The sequence below is a fragment of the Nomascus leucogenys genome, chromosome 15, assembly GCF_006542625.1.
Source record: "Nomascus leucogenys isolate Asia chromosome 15, Asia_NLE_v1, whole genome shotgun sequence".
In the NCBI taxonomy this organism is placed as follows: Eukaryota; Metazoa; Chordata; class Mammalia; order Primates; family Hylobatidae; genus Nomascus; species Nomascus leucogenys.
Window position 1 is genome coordinate 103,864,171 of NC_044395.1, and position 15,352 is coordinate 103,879,522.

The 15,352-nt window shown below is 46.6% G+C and overlaps 1 protein-coding gene across 1 annotated transcript in view; it reads left to right on the forward strand.

The window, feature by feature from the left end:
• ACCSL (1-aminocyclopropane-1-carboxylate synthase homolog (inactive) like) overlaps window positions 1-15,352 on the forward strand; it is a 34,576-nt gene that overhangs the window by 18,242 nt on the left and 982 nt on the right. Inside the window, exons 3-15 of the mRNA XM_030829243.1 lie at window positions 3,237-3,781; window positions 5,301-5,360; window positions 5,791-5,861; window positions 6,577-6,646; window positions 6,895-6,961; window positions 7,896-7,993; window positions 8,225-8,302; window positions 8,640-8,740; window positions 10,417-10,506; window positions 11,255-11,300; window positions 11,400-11,541; window positions 13,980-14,122; window positions 14,209-14,362. Of these exons, the coding sequence (XP_030685103.1) occupies window positions 3,278-3,781; window positions 5,301-5,360; window positions 5,791-5,861; window positions 6,577-6,646; window positions 6,895-6,961; window positions 7,896-7,993; window positions 8,225-8,302; window positions 8,640-8,740; window positions 10,417-10,506; window positions 11,255-11,300; window positions 11,400-11,541; window positions 13,980-14,122; window positions 14,209-14,362 (1,624 nt within the window). The 5' untranslated portion in view covers window positions 3,237-3,277. The remainder of the gene's footprint in view (window positions 1-3,236; window positions 3,782-5,300; window positions 5,361-5,790; window positions 5,862-6,576; window positions 6,647-6,894; window positions 6,962-7,895; window positions 7,994-8,224; window positions 8,303-8,639; window positions 8,741-10,416; window positions 10,507-11,254; window positions 11,301-11,399; window positions 11,542-13,979; window positions 14,123-14,208; window positions 14,363-15,352) is intronic.

A 15,352-nucleotide genomic window follows, 5' to 3' on the forward strand; every position in this document is an offset into this window, starting at 1 on the left:
GTATAGCCATATGCTGGCATCAAAAGTGAACTGCCAGCCTGTTCCCACTTCAGTTCCCACATTCATTTCTCCTTCCCAACTTCTGTTCAAGATCTGTCTTTCAGCTCTTGTCAAAAGGCTGCTAGCATCCACTGGGCTGATCCTGGGATACTGGTTCTAGCTGCTACAGAAGGCCCCCGGGTGAATTGAAAGGTAGATGGTGGGAGGCTGACGAATACTGAAACCAGTGGTATAGCCAAGAAGACTTGAGGAGAGGATTGGCATACCCCCGGTACCAGACAACTTAGGGCTGAGGTAGAGGGGCATTGTTGCCTTTGTGGAATGGTGTCATTTACAATGACTTTTCCCATAGAAAGATGAGTCTTGGCAGAAGTCCAGCTTCTAGGTTTACTCCTGGCCTTGCTGCATACTCACTTTGTTATCAGAGAACACATTTTGGGACCATGCATGGTGGCTCCTGCCTACAATCCTAGCACTTAGGGAGGCTGAGGCGAGAGGATCACTTGAGCCCAGGAATTTGAGACCAACCTGGGCAACATGATGAAACCCCATCTCTACAAAAGATACACAAAAATTGGCTGGGTGTGGCGGAATGCGCCTGTAGTCCCAGCTACTCAAGAGGCTGAGGTGGAAGGAACGCTGGAGCCCAGGAGGCAGAGGTTGCAGTGAGCCATGATTGCACCAATGCACTCCAGCCTGGGCGAGAGAGTGAGATTCTGTCTCAAAAACAAACAACCCCCCCAAAAAAAGCAAAACATTTTTACCAGGAAAATGCATTACTTTCAGTTACCTGCCTTGGCCCCCATGTTCTGCTATGTAAATCTGCCCTGGGAGGTTCTCATTCTAACTACTTTAAACAAGTTTCCTCCTCCATTTGCCTACTAGGCCACACTGGCCTCCAGCTTCCCTGCCCCATCCTGGTCCCTATTTCCTATGTGCCTGGAGTCCCCGGCTGAGTGCTTGGTATATGGGGCAGACTAGTGGGACTTTGGTAACAGCAAGGACTTCCATGACAAGAAGTCTAAGAGGCCCTAATTTAACTGAACTGGAATAACTAAAATTCTGGGACCATGGGCTGAGCTGGCTGATGTTACAGAGCTGTCCAAAGAGCTGTCCCATCTTTGACTTTGTCGTTAAGGTAACAGGACAAAGATACTCAATGTGTAATTCCAGTCCTGGGAGAAGGAAGAAGATGCCTGGTGACAATAGCTTCTTGTTCACTGGAGGGAGGTTACCACCCTGATCTTGGCTCTTTCCACTAGCACTCTGCAGGACCAACAGGGATGATAGGCACCACCTTTTGGAAGGCAAAACCAAAAGAATCTCACCTGGCCCTTGAAATGCTCTATGATAATCAAGTATTTGGAAAGATAGTGTGACTTACCTACAGAGTTGAGAGCCCCATTAAAATGAATCTCTTCTAGGACAGGGAATTTGGGCCAGAGCAAAGTTCTTGCTTGTGGAAGAGAGGGTTTGTCTAGGCATAAACACTTATATTTGTTCAATTTCTTTCTCATCAGTATGTTCCTAACACCGAATAAAGTTTTTGCATCACGATGAAAGGTTGGGATCCTAAGTCAAGACTTGATACAGTTTTGTTCTGTGGCTTTCTCTGTCTATTGCTCCATCTTCCATGGCCAAAGTCTTCATTTATGGCTCATCTCTTCCCTGACTTGGCAACATCCTTGTGGTTATGCCACTCCTACTCATTAACTATGTTAGTTGCCCATGTGCCAAGGTACTGTGCTAAGACTGTAATACTGAAGGCTGACCTGGGCAGACACTGAACAAGTAACAATATTAAATGTCACTAAGGGGAGGTATAGGTTGCAATGGGAACATCACAGGCAAACTGAACATGGTTTGAAGACGTTGGACAGAGTATTTGGTACTCTGAAGTACTGGTGCCGTAAATTTATAAAAGAAGCAACGAGGTTTTTTTTGTGTTTGTGTGTGTGTAAGGGGATGTTACTTAGGGGGAAAAACTTGGAATTGTAGCATTTGGTGGAATGGGCATAGGTCTAGATTTTTAGGAAAAAGGGTCTTGATGTCTTGGGATACAAGGATTGTCTTAAAGAAGTAGTGGCAGCTGTTGGCCTCAAGCTTTCCTACCTTCTGGGATCTTGCTATCTGATTTATTGATTCTTTGAGGCTTTAAAAGGTATTTTTTGGTCTTGTTCAGTATTTAACTTGTTTTCAGAAGGAAGGTTAATCCTAATCATTGGAAGTTTGTTGCAGTAAGCCATAATTGTGCCACTGCACTTCAGTCTGAGTGATAGAGCAAGACCCAGTCCCTCCAAAAAAAAGAAAATTTGCTAAGTATAGTCCCAGGAACTTGCTAGAAATGAGGATTCTCAGGTCTCACCCCAGACATACTGACTCAAAATTCAGGGGTGAGGTCTCACCATCTGTTTCTTACCACGCCCTCCAGGTGATTCTGATGGACTTCAAAGTTTGAGAGCCATGTACCTAGCCCATAGTTACAAGTGATGGAAGCCTAAGGCAGCTGTCACAGTGAGTAGGTGGAAGGCATTTGCAGGAAGCCAAGTGAGGACAGAGGAACTGAGAGATCTAAAGGCTTTGAGTATCTGGTATGGCCAACCTGGAGAAGAACAGGCAAAAAGAAGGGCTGATGTTCTTCAACAGGGCTTGGCAAACCTTTTCTGTAAAGGGCCAGTTAATATTTTAGGCTTCTTGGACCATATGGTCTCTGCCACGTGGTCTCTGTCATGACTATTAAACTCTGCCATTGTAACACAAAAGCAGCCATAATCAAGACATAAATAAATGAATGTGGCTGTGTTCCAATAAAACTATCTACAAAAATAAGTGGCAGGCCAGATTTGGCCCTCAGGCATTAGTTTATTCTAGCAGAATGTTTTACTCAGTGGGTAGTGATGGTGATTGTTGTTGAGCAGTAGAAACCCTTTTTTCCCATTTAACCAAACAAAGCAGGAACTGCTCAGGTTGAAGAACGGGGTGGAAAATCCAGAGCCTCCTTGTTCATATCCCCCTGCTCTTCCTCAGAACACATTCTAATGCCATTTAAGTGGAGCACTTAGTGTCTAGGCTTGAGGCCATGTACTCATTGCCCTAATGAGTAGGTAACTCTTCATGAACCAATCTGGTCATAGAACCAAGGCATGGAAGTGAGAAGAACAGATCTGAGATCTGTTCTGTCTCCATCCCCAGGAGATCCTCCTTTGCTCCATTGTCAATGGTCTCTTTCTCGGTAGGTGCCAGGCAGCCTGCAGAGGCCAGTAAAGATACCCAGAGTATGAGTCATCGGTCAGACACCCTTCCTGTGCCCTCTGGTCAGAGGAGAGGCCAGATCCCCAGAGACCACAGCATCTGTACCCAGCTGTTAGAGATAACGCTGCACTTGCAGCAGGCCATGACAGAGCACTTCGTGCAGCTGACGAGCAGACAGGGCCTGTCGCTGGAGGAAAGGAGGCACACTGAGGCCATCTGTGAGCATGAAGCCCTTCTGAGTCGCTTAATATGCCGGATGATCAACCTCCTACAGTCTGGGGCCGCGAGTGGCCTGGAGCTCCAAGTGCCTCTTCCTTCTGAGGACTCTAGGGGTGATGTCAGATATGGGCAGAGGGCCCAGCTGTCTGGGCAGCCTGATCCAGTTCCCCAACTGAGTGATTGTGAAGCTGCCTTTGTCAGCCGTGACCTATCCCACCGTGGGATTGACATCTCTGTCTTCTATCAGTCGAGCTTCCAGGACTACAATGCCTACCAAAAAGATAAATATCATAAGGACAAGAACACCTTGGTGAGAATTTGGGGTGGGGGGTGGGCAGCATCCTCATGGGCTCCAGTCACTTGGATTTACTGAGTCCTGGGCCAAGTGCTGTATGTGCTCTCATTCTTTATAGCCTTATGAAACGGGCACTCTTGTCATCTTGCAGATAAGGGAGTAATTACAGAAATAAAGTGACATGCCCTAGAAAGTTGGAGAACTCCCTCCACCCCAAAATCCCTCCCTCTCCCTAAATCCCAGTTCTTAATTATCAGGAGTTGGCCCCTGTGGTCACATGGACAAATGAGCCTGCCATTATAGAACTTAGCATAGTGATGAATGGAGTCAGCCACTGGGGCACAGACATTAATAATCTTCCCAAAAACATGAAAGGGATGCCCACTGCAGGTGGTCTGGGAAGACGTCTTAAAGGCTGAATCAGCCAGCCATGTGGTGATGGCCATGGCCGTGACCCTCCAGGCAGGAGGAACAGCACACGTGAAACCTTCAAGATGCGAAGGGCTAGGAGTGATTGGGAAAGGAGGTCCAATGGCCAGAGTAGGGACCACTGGTGCTGTGGCAGGAGGTGTGAACAGAGGTGGATGGGAGGTGGTAAGATGTTACCTTAAGGGGCCGGGCATGGTGGCTCATGCCTGTAATCCCAGCACTTTGGGAGGCCAAGGTTGGTGGATTGCTCAAGTCCAGGAATTTGAGACCAGCTGGGGCAACATTGTGTGAAACCTCATCTGTACAAAAAATACAAAAACTAGCCAGGCGTGGTGGCACACACCTATAGTCCCAACTATCTGGGAAGCTAAGGTGGGAGGATCACTTGACTCTGGCAGGTGGAGGTTGCAGTGAGCTGAGATCGCACCACTGCACTCCAGCCTGGGTGACAGAGTGGGACTCTATCTCAAAAAAAAAAAAAAAAAAAAAGGGATATTACCCTAAGGGCGATGGGGAACTGATGAAAGGCTTCCAGGAAAGGGGATCCTTAGCAGCTCTCCAGCCAGAGGGTGGAGGGTAACATTAGCTACACCTTTCCCTTCTGTTCCCATCTCTGTTCTCTTCTAATAACTTAGAAGGTCCTAATGTATAAGGAGGAGTAGCAGAGGTAGGTACCAGGTGGGGCCTTGGGGATTAAGGCTTCAGGCTCAGGCATCAGGTAGGTAGAGTTCTACCTATCACCCAAGGTCATATGGCTAGTAGGTTATTCAACTTTTCTAAACTTCACTCTTTAAATTGGATTATATAGAACCTTCTTCTCAGGAATTAAGACAACTCACGTGAAGCACTTGGTCTAGTGTCTGGCACGTAATAAGAACTCAATGACTGGTTGATAGGATATAACTTATTTATGTGGCTCTAATGGGGAAATTTGCAAGCTGTACTATTTTGGGTTCATGGAAAGCTTTCCTAGCACGTAAAGTTGTCAAATTTGGATTGAATTGCTTCATGGGCAGTGAGATCTCCATTTGAACTAATGTTTCAAGGGATCTATATAGGGTGGAGCAAGAGGACTGGCCTGATCTTGGATTCTTTCCATCTCCAGGGCTTCATTAACCTTGGTACCAGTGAGAACAAGCTCTGCATGGATCTGATGACTGAAAGAGTAAGGATGTTCTGGGCTGTGTTGGGACCCACCCCTTCAAGGCTTAGTCCTCCTAGTGTGCTCCTCAGCTGTGGTAGATACAGGGGTGAGACATAGGAGCTTGGGAAGAAGGGTGAAGAAATAGCTTCTAGAATGGCACATTTAACCTCCTGGCCTTGCTGACTGTCCAGGGGTATTCTCTGATTAGGTATATGATGGGAAAGTTGCTATGGGAACCTCTGGGTCAAATACTTCCCAGTGAGGTATCTACTTGTGTAATTTATGACAAGATGGTAGCCTCCATTCATTAAGGAGCATGCAGTGTATATACCCATTCCCTTTCTAGGAAGTCATGTATGTGGAGGACAAACACTCATGTACAAACTAGGAGTAGGATGAGGCCTCTTGGACTTCCCTGGCCTACCTGTCTTCATGTTCTATTTGTCAACAGTTGCAAGAAAGTGACATGAACTGCATTGAGGACACCTTGCTTCAGTACGCTGATTGGAGAGGGCAGCCATTGTAAGTGACCTTCAGATTTAGAGTCTCTTGGTCCCACAGGCAGCTGTCCTTATCCAGAAGGAGGATTCAAGGCACGAAATTCCTGGTTGGTTACCTCCCTATCTCTTTGGGTAATAACTTCTAGAAAATGCCTAGAGCAAAACTTCATCAGGAGGCAGCCTGGTATAGTAGGAATAGTTATTCTGGTATAGTAGGAATAATTCAAAAGGCCTGAGTTCTTTTTTTTTTTTTTTTTTTTTTGAAATGGAGTCTCGCTCTGTCACCCAGACTGGAGTGCAGTGGTGTTATCTCGGCTCACTGCAGGCTCTGCCCCCTGGGTTCACGCCATTCTCCTGCCTCAGCCTTCCGAGTAGCTGGGACTACAGGTGCCCACCACCACACCCGGCCAATTTTTTGTATTTTTAGTAGAGATGGGGTTTCACCATGTTAGCCAGCTTTGTCTTGATCTCCTGACCTTGTGATCTGCCTGCCTTGGCCTCCCAAAGTGCTGGGATTACAGGCATGAGCCACTGCGCCTGGCCAAGGCCTGAGTTCTTGTCCCAACTCTCATTTATTGTCTGTGTGACTTGGGGAGTTGATGGTCTTAGTCAGTAGCCCTCTAATATGAGGTTGGACTGAGTAGAAAAGGTCCCTGTTAGGCTGGACAATGACCATCTAGACAATGAGTGAGGAAAGGGGCCCAGAAGCCACAAGGTCTCTCTGGGCCTGTTTACAGCCTGCGGGAAGAAGTGGCCCGGTTCCTGACCTACTACTGCAGGGCACCTACCCGACTTGATCCAGAAAACGTGAGTCAGTTTCCCAGCCTTGCTGCCACCCTGTTGGAGGGCTATATTCCTGGAGGATGCTCTGCCCTTTCTAGGGGGTACAAGGAGAACCAGTGAAGACTCTCAGGGCCAGGGCAGCATGAAGGCCAATGTGTCCCAACTGAGGAGGCTCCCTGTGCCTGTTCTGCCCAGGGGGATGGAGAAAGCATGGCTACCCCTTCTCACATAGGTATTGGTTTTGACTTCTGCCTTTCATGTGTTGTCTTCAGGTAGTGGTTCTAAATGGCTGCTGCTCTGTCTTCTCTGCCCTGGCCATGGTTCTGTGTGATCCAGGTGGTAAGTCAGTGGGCTCTGCTTTCACTCTCAGTGAAATACTAGCAACATGGGTAGGAACACACAGGCACTGGACTTTGAGGAAGAAGAGCATCCTGACTCAAGGCCTTTTCCCCAAAGTGGTGGGCCTTCTCCCACACTGACTAGGTTATCTTCCTATTTCTGTGGGAACAAGGGGTTTGGATTCTCCATTTAATGGAAGAGAGATATGATGGACCTCAAGGAGGTATGCCCCAGGAAAGATGATGGGAGCCTACCTACTATGTTCATGGCTGGGCTTTTGGGCTCAGCTGCAATACAGAGAGCCAATGGGCTCAGACATTATGGATTTCTTATCTCTTCAGAAAAAGGCTAATTAGTCCTGGACCCAACAAGGTTGAGTGGACTGTTCTGAACCTCCCCCGTAACAATGCTTAAGCAAGAGGCTCCAATGTTAAAGAGCTCTGGATGCATCAAAAGAAGTGGCTAAGGTAGTCCCTTTCATGCAAAGGAGCTTCTCTTAGCTCATCAGTAAGACCAAATGGATGGGAAGAAAAGAACGTGAGATCACCAGGTCCAAATAACTGGAGGCTTCCTTGTGCATGGACCTTGACCTCTGATATTCGGCCCGAATCAGTGGAGACTTTCCTAATAACCATTGCTCCATCCGCTAGTGAGCCTCGCTTGACTTGTGCCCTGGATTCTGGGTTATTCAGTGATATGCTCCCCTCTTCTTCTCTACTGTACCCGCAAAAAAGAAACTAGAGTTTTGTTTCCCCCAGTGATGTCTATAATAATGGATAAGTTTCATAGCACCTGAACCTAAGAACATTAATCCCCAGGTAGAAACGATCGTGAAACTTTTTTTCTGTCGAGAGCTTTGCTAGTTTGGGGAGCCTGGCAACAGGCTCTGATTGGAAGACTTTGGACTGATAGCTCTGTCTCTCTGTGTTTCCAGAAGCCTTCCTGGTCCCTGCTCCCTTCTATGGTGGCTTTGCCTTTAGCTCCCGCCTGTATGCAAAGGTTCAGTTGATTCCTGTCCATCTGGAGAGTGAGGTCTGAATGGGGCCCCTTCCCTGCTCAGTATGCCTAGACAATGGACTGTTCTGGGGACACTTAAAGGGGTAGAGGGGCTTGCTTTCTACCCATCTAAGTGGTTGGGTAGGGGTGGAGAAGGCATGTGGACTGGCACTCTGGTATGAAGGCAGAGGATTGCGGGGCTTATGGGAATGAGGAATCAAGACTTAGATTTTAAGAGACACTTCTCATATAGTGTTTCTCTTCCAGGTCACTGTTACAAACACCCATCCTTTCCAGCTGACTGTGGACAAGTTAGAGGAAACCCTGCTTGAAGCTAGGCTTGAGGTAAGGAGGGAACCATGTTTTTAGGATGGCCACTGCTGGTCCTAAAAGGGGTTTGAGTATTGAAATTCTGGTACTACTTGTTCACCAAGACCTGGTGGGCTGTCCTTAGTTGGAAGAGACAGTGAATGATCCAGGGGTGTGTCCCTCTAGTCCTATGGGGATGTTATGGCAGCCCCAGACTTCCTTCCTGTTCCCTCTCTTTGGGCAGTATAGTAGTTGCTGCTTCAAGACCCTACCTAGGCCTTTTTGGGTGCCTGACCTGTAAAAGATCCTTGGCTGAATTTAGGGTAGATGCAAAGGACTTGTATTCACTCAGTTATATTTGGGTTTTTCTTAGGGGAAAAAGGTCCGAGGCCTTGTGCTAATCAACCCTCAGAATCCTTTGGGTGACATCTACTCCCCAGACTCACTGATGAAATACCTGGAATTTGCCAAGAGGTATGAGTTCCACCCCTTGAGACTAGGTAATGTTTCTTGAAAGGATTCCCATCACTTATAGTCAGATAGTCTAGAGCCAGATCTGGTGGCACATGCCTGTAATCCCAGCACTTTGGGAGGCCGAGGCAGTGGATCACTTGAGGTCAGGAGTTCAAGACCAGCCTGGCCAACAGGGTGAAACCTTGTCTCTACTAAAAATACAAAAATTAACCAGGCATCGTGGCGGGCACCTACTATCCCAGCTACGTGGGAGGCTGAGACATGAGAATTGCTTGAGCCGGGGAGGAGGAGGTTGCAGTGAGCCAAGATTGTGCCACTGTACTCCAGCCTAGGCAATAGAGTGAGACTTTGTCTCAAAAAGTAATTTACCCTAAATGGTCTCACTATACACCATACTTTGCAGAGTTATATAAAACTAACTGAAATTAAAATGAAGGAAAACGCAATCACATGCTTACCACTTCAAATTTTTTGCCATTTCCTTTCTAGCCTCAGCCTATGTATTGACATTTATATAACAGTCAAAATATAGTTTTGTTTTCTGAGAAATATGTCACTTAAAAATACATAATTTGTTACTTTTCTACTTAAGCTTAAGTACTTTCTCCCAGCATCCATTTCCGAAGCCACTTGGGCTGGAGTGCCGAGGAAGACACTCTCAGACCTTGTGGAATGAAGACGTATTCCTACAGAACTTCACATTCCTTTCTAAGAGCACGTTCTAGAAATTATAACCTTCCATTTTCCATAAGAAACAGACTTAGTCAAACTTCATGACTAACGCAGACCAATGAATGGTGCAGCGTGGGGTCAGGAGGAAAAATGCTAGAGGGGGTAGGCAAGAATTGGATAGAATGGGTTCACCTCCCAGCTACAGCACCTGCTAACTGAGGGAACTGACTTTACAGCTCAGAGCCTTAGTTTCTTTTTTTTTGTTTTTTGTTTTTTTGGGACGGAGTCTCACTCTGTCACCCAGGCTGGAGTGCAGTGGTGGGATCTCAGCTCACTGTAACCTCTGTCTCCTGGGTTCAAGCAATTCTCCTGCCTCAGCCTCCTGAGTAGCTACAATTGCAGGCACGTGCCAACACACCCAGCTAATTTTTGTATTTTTAGTAGAGACAGGGTTTCATGATGTTGGCCAGGCTGGTCTTGAACTCCTGACCTCATGATCCACCCACCTTGGCCTCCCAAAGTGCTGGGATTACAGGCGTGAACCACCATGCCCGGCCCGCCTTAGTTTCTTCATCTAAAATGGAGATGACAGTATTGAGGGTTGTTAGGAGAATGAACGAGGCACATAAGCAGTTAGGAGCTCCTGATTCTATCAGTTAAAAATTCTCTGGGCTACCCAACCTCTTCCCATAGTCTCTACTTGATGGTTGAATGGTTAGCTAAGGTTTGACAAGATGTTCTCGTATGTGTCTTTTGGGTCCTATTCCTTCCCATTACCCCCAAGCTAGGTCTAAGGGTCTCTTCTGGTGTACCACCCCATCTACCTTACTATGCCCCTTGGAGGGTCAGATGGGCTGCTGGGGCAGTAGGAGTGCATGATCTGTGTCCAGAGAACACCATAAAAGACATGACTTAAGATTACAAAGATGCTTGTAAAAAGCATGCAAAGAAAAAAGATTAGAGAGAAGCTAGATCTTGTTCTCCTTCTTTAATCTAATCTACAGGTATAACCTACATGTGATCATAGATGAGATTTACATGCTGTCTGTGTTTGATGAATCCATCACATTCCACAGTGTTCTGAGCATGAAAAGGTGAGTTGGTCTCAGCTGGAGATGGGAACGAGAACCACAAGGTTCTTGTTTTGCAGGGTGAGTTTATGTGACATGAACTTAACTCAGTTCCTAACACATAGCCAGTTAATTGCCCACAGGGGCTGTGAATACAAACAAAGCATCATGTTTCCCTCTAAATGTCTTCTAGTCTATATGCCATTTTGTATACAAGATAATTTGAAGTCAAGGTAGAAAGTCTACTGTCAAAGGTCAAAATAAAGCCTCATAAAAAGCCAGGGTAGGAGCTTCTTGATAAGTAGAGCACAGGGAAAGAAAAAGGAGGCAGAACCTTCTGAAGGGTAGTATCTGGCCATAGAGATGGGATTCCAGCATTCGAAGCAAGGGAAGGAAATGCCTGGCAGAAGGAACAGCTTCACCAAAGGTGGAGCAGTAGGAAATACTCAGGCACGTTCTAGAAATGATGGTGACCCACATCTGAAGAGCCAACTGCCAGGAAGGTGGCTTTGGCCAAGCTGTAGGAGAGCCACATGTCAGGCTGCAGGCCCTAGACTTCATTCAGTGGGCACTTGGGTCTTGTGCCCTCTAGGTTTTCAGGGATACCTTGTGTTGACTTCCTGGCTTAACTGGGACAACTGTTTCTTGAACTTTGGGCCGTATAGGCCCTTCTGTCTAGGAACAACCTCAAGTCTACTTTCCCCTCTTATACCCCAAATCTTCATCAACTATTTCTCTATAACCTGAGTTATTTTTTCCATTTCTTCTTCAGTTTGCCTGATCGCAACAGGACCTATGTGATCTGGGGTACCAGTAAGGTGAGCCATTGCTTTCTCTCCTTGGCTAGGGAAGGAGGAGGAGCCAGGAATAGAAGGCAGACAAAACACTTGTTCCTGTTCCTGCTTTTCTTCCTCTAGGATTTTGGCATCTCTGGCTTCCGCTTTGGTGCTCTGTACACCCATAACAAGGAGGTGGCCTCTGCTGTGAGTGCCTTTGGCTACCTCCACAGTATTTCTGGCATCGCCCAGCACAAGCTGTGTCAACTGCTCCAGAACACAGGTACTGAGCTCTAGCACAGGCCAGTATGTTGGCTGGACCTCATGGCCATGGGGAATTCTTGGATTTGCTTGGGCCTCTGATATGCCCTTAATATACTGAGACCCTATTGCTGTCTCAGATTTAACTGTGGTAAGATGTGAAGTTTGAAGGAGGGCAAGATAGGGCAGATGACACAGCAGGGTGTAGACAGAAGATGGAGGTGCTGTTTTAAAACACAGGATGAGGCCGGGTGTGGTGGCTTACGCCTGTAATCCCAGCACTTTGGGAGGCCGAGGTGGGCAGATCACTTGAGGCCAGGAGTTTGAGACCAGCCTGGCCAACAAGGTGAAACCCGGTCTCTACTAAAAATGCAAAATTAGCCAGGCGTGGTGGCAAAAGCCTGTAATCCCAGCTACTTCAGGGGCTGAGGCAGGAGAATCTCTTGAACCCAGGAGGCAGAGGTTGCAGTGAGCCGAGATAGCACCATTGCACTTGGGTCTGGGTAGAAAAAGTGAAACTCTGTCTCAGAAAACAAAAACAAAAAACCACAGGATGAGCTTAAATTTCTGGATGTCTGGTAGCTTGTGTTCTGCCTAGAGGTGGGATGGCTAATCCTACTCTAAGTTGTGAAGGTAGGAACTTCAGAAATTAGTCTTTATGTGAATATAGATTTTCTCTCCCCAAAACCCTGTTTGCTTTGGACAAAGATTATAAAATCAAAAACAAAACAAACACTCTGACTCTTCTAATGCAACATAATCTCATCTGCCAAGGTGGCCAAAGGAGAGCTGCCATTTGGGCAAGTTGGTGTGGCTAGGCCTGTGGCACCTAGATTCATCGTCCCCTCGCTTGGATCTCAAGTGGATGCTGGCCTCAGAAAAGACTTTCCCCTTTAAAGCCATGGCCCAAGCTTAGAGACTCACTTTCTTTAGTTCCCTGTAATAGAACAGATACCAAGCTGGAAGTTTTAATTAATAGCTGAGATATAATGAAACAAACTGATGTCATTATATTTGCTGGTTTAGGAAACAATTTGCTTTCAGCTCTGGGAGGGGAGAGAGGTAGATAGGAAAAATCCAACTGAATGCTTCCCTAGATATCAAGACCTTTGATACTTGGCAGAAACCAGATCCCAGCCCCCTGAATGCTAGTCCTCAATCTTGGATGGACATGGGAGTTTCCCAGGGAGCTTAAATACCGACGTGTGTTCCATCTTCAAAGATCCTGATATAGCCTGAGCATCAGGGCTTCTAACAGCTCCGCAAGTGGTTCTGTTCTATGAATGCTGAGGGCAATTGGCCAAGAGCATCCCCAGGCACATATATATTCCTCCGACTCCATTGTATGAGGCTCAAATTCGGGTGGTAGGAGCTGCAAGTCCCTGCCGCTTGCCCAGTTAACAACAGCAGCATCAACCCCGATTAGGGGATGGACTCCTTGCCTCAGGGCTGTGAACTCAAAGAGAACTTTCCTACTAGACCTTTGAGAAGCCCAGTGTCTCTACCAGAGCCTTAGATAAGAGGTGGGTGTATTAGGTGCGGACACCATCAGCTCAAACATACTAGACTTAGTCTTAGAAAGAGCTTACAGGGTGCAGTGGCTAACACCTAAAATCCCAGCACTTTGGGAGGTGGAGACAGGCGGATCACTTGAGGCCAGGAGTTTGAGACCAGCCTGGCCAACATGGTGAAACCCCATCTCTACTAAAAATACAAAAATCAGCTGGGTGTGGTGGCATACGCCTGTAGTCCCAGTTACTTGGAAGGCTGAGACATGAGAATCACTTGAACCAAGTGTGGTTCAAGTGTGCCGAGATTGTGCCACTGCACTCCAGCCTGGGTGACAGAGAGAAACTCTGTTTTTTTGGTTTTTTTTTTTTTAATGAAGGTCACACTTTTTTTATTTTTATTTTTATTATTATACTTTAGGTTTTAGGGTACATGTGCACAATGTGCAGGTTTGTTACATATGCATCCATGTGCCATGTTGATTTCCTGCACCCACCAACTCGTCATTTAGCATTAGGTATATCTCCTAATGCTGTCCCTCCCCCCTCCCCCAACCCCACAACAGTCCCCGGAGTGTGATGTTCCCCTTCCTGTGTCCATGAGTTCTCATTGTTCAGTTCCCACCTATGAGTGAGAACATGCGGTGTTTGGTTTTTTGTCCTTGTGATAGTTTACTAAGAATGTTTTCCAGTTTCATCCATGTCCCTACAAAGGACATGAACTCATCATTTTTTATGGCTGCATAGTATTCCATGGTGTATATGTGCCACGTTTTCTTAATCCAGTCTATCGTTGTTGGACATTTGGGTTGGTTTTTGGTTTTTTTTAAACAAACAAAACAAAAACAAACAAACAAACTTGCATGAAGCCCAGGAAGGGAGCATTTGGGAAGGAATTTCGGTAGATTTCTGTAGTAATATCTGTGACAGTGTTTTTCCTCTACCCATCCAGAATGGATTGACAAAGTATACCTACCCACCAATTGCTACCGGCTCCGGGAAGCTCACAAGTACATCACGGCTGAGCTGAAGGCATTGGAGATCCCTTTTCACAACCGCAGCTCTGGCCTCTATGTCTGGATCAACTTGAAAAAGGTGTGTTCTGGGAATGAGGACAGGTGTTCTTGGGCAGACCTGCCAGCTGGGTCTTGGGCTCAATTCTGTTCCTCTGCCCTCCCTAGTACCTGGATCCCTGTACATTTGAAGAAGAACGGCTCCTCTATTGCCGCTTTCTGGACAACAAGCTATTGTTATCCCGTGGCAAAACCTACATGTGTAAGGAGCCAGGCTGGTTCCGCCTCATCTTTGCAGATGAGCTCCCCCGGCTAAAATTGGGTGAGTGGAGCTGACCTCCCAATCCTTTAAAGATGCCCCATCAACTTAATATCTCAATCTTCTCCCCCACCCCCCTTAAACATCCTATAGATCTAGCCCTTTATTCCGTTTCCATGTCTATCTTTAGTTAGGTGCTCTTGCAAACAAGAACTGGTATGTACCTCAAGCACCTATCCATTCATTACCCATTTGGGGTATCTGTTCTGTGACTTGCCATTGAGTGAGGCATTGGGACCACGAGCTAAAAAGTAGTACTATGAGGCCGGGCGCAGTGTCTTATGCCTGTAATCCCAGCACTTTGGGAGGCCGAGGTGGGTGGATCATGAGGTCAGGAGTTCGAGACCAGCCTGGCCAGCATGGTGAAACTCTGTCTCTACTAAAAATACAAAAAATTAGCCATGCATGGTGGCATACGCCTGTGGTCCCAGCTACTCGGGGGGCTGAGGCAGGAGAATTGCTTGAACCTGGGAGGTGGAGGTTGCAGTGAGCTGAGATTGCACCACTGCACTCCAGCCTGGGCGACAGAGTGAGACTCTGTTTCAAGAAAACAAACAAAAAAACCCAAAAAAAGTAGTACTCTGCCCTTGTGAGGCTGGCAGCCTACTAAGTGAGATGGATAGGCAGATGACCATGGAAGCCCCTGTGTGCCATACTAGAGAGTTTAGATTCTCCTCTGAGGTTATAGAGAATAGGACATTCATGTGAACATTTATTTATTGCATTCCACTACATGCCAGATGCTGTTCTACCTGCTGGGAATATAGCAGTGAATTGTTCATTCTCATGAAGGTTTTTGTTGCAGAATTCTTTTGAGCTAGCATAGAAGATAGGCTGAGTGAAGAGACACCAGAGGCAAATAGAAATCCTGATTAGGCCAAGGCCATAAGCCCAAGAGTACAGGCTTTGATACGAGACACTGAGATGTCTCACAGGCTGACATAACAATGATATTCAAAAAGAAATCAGGGATGCAACATGTAGACTTGGAAA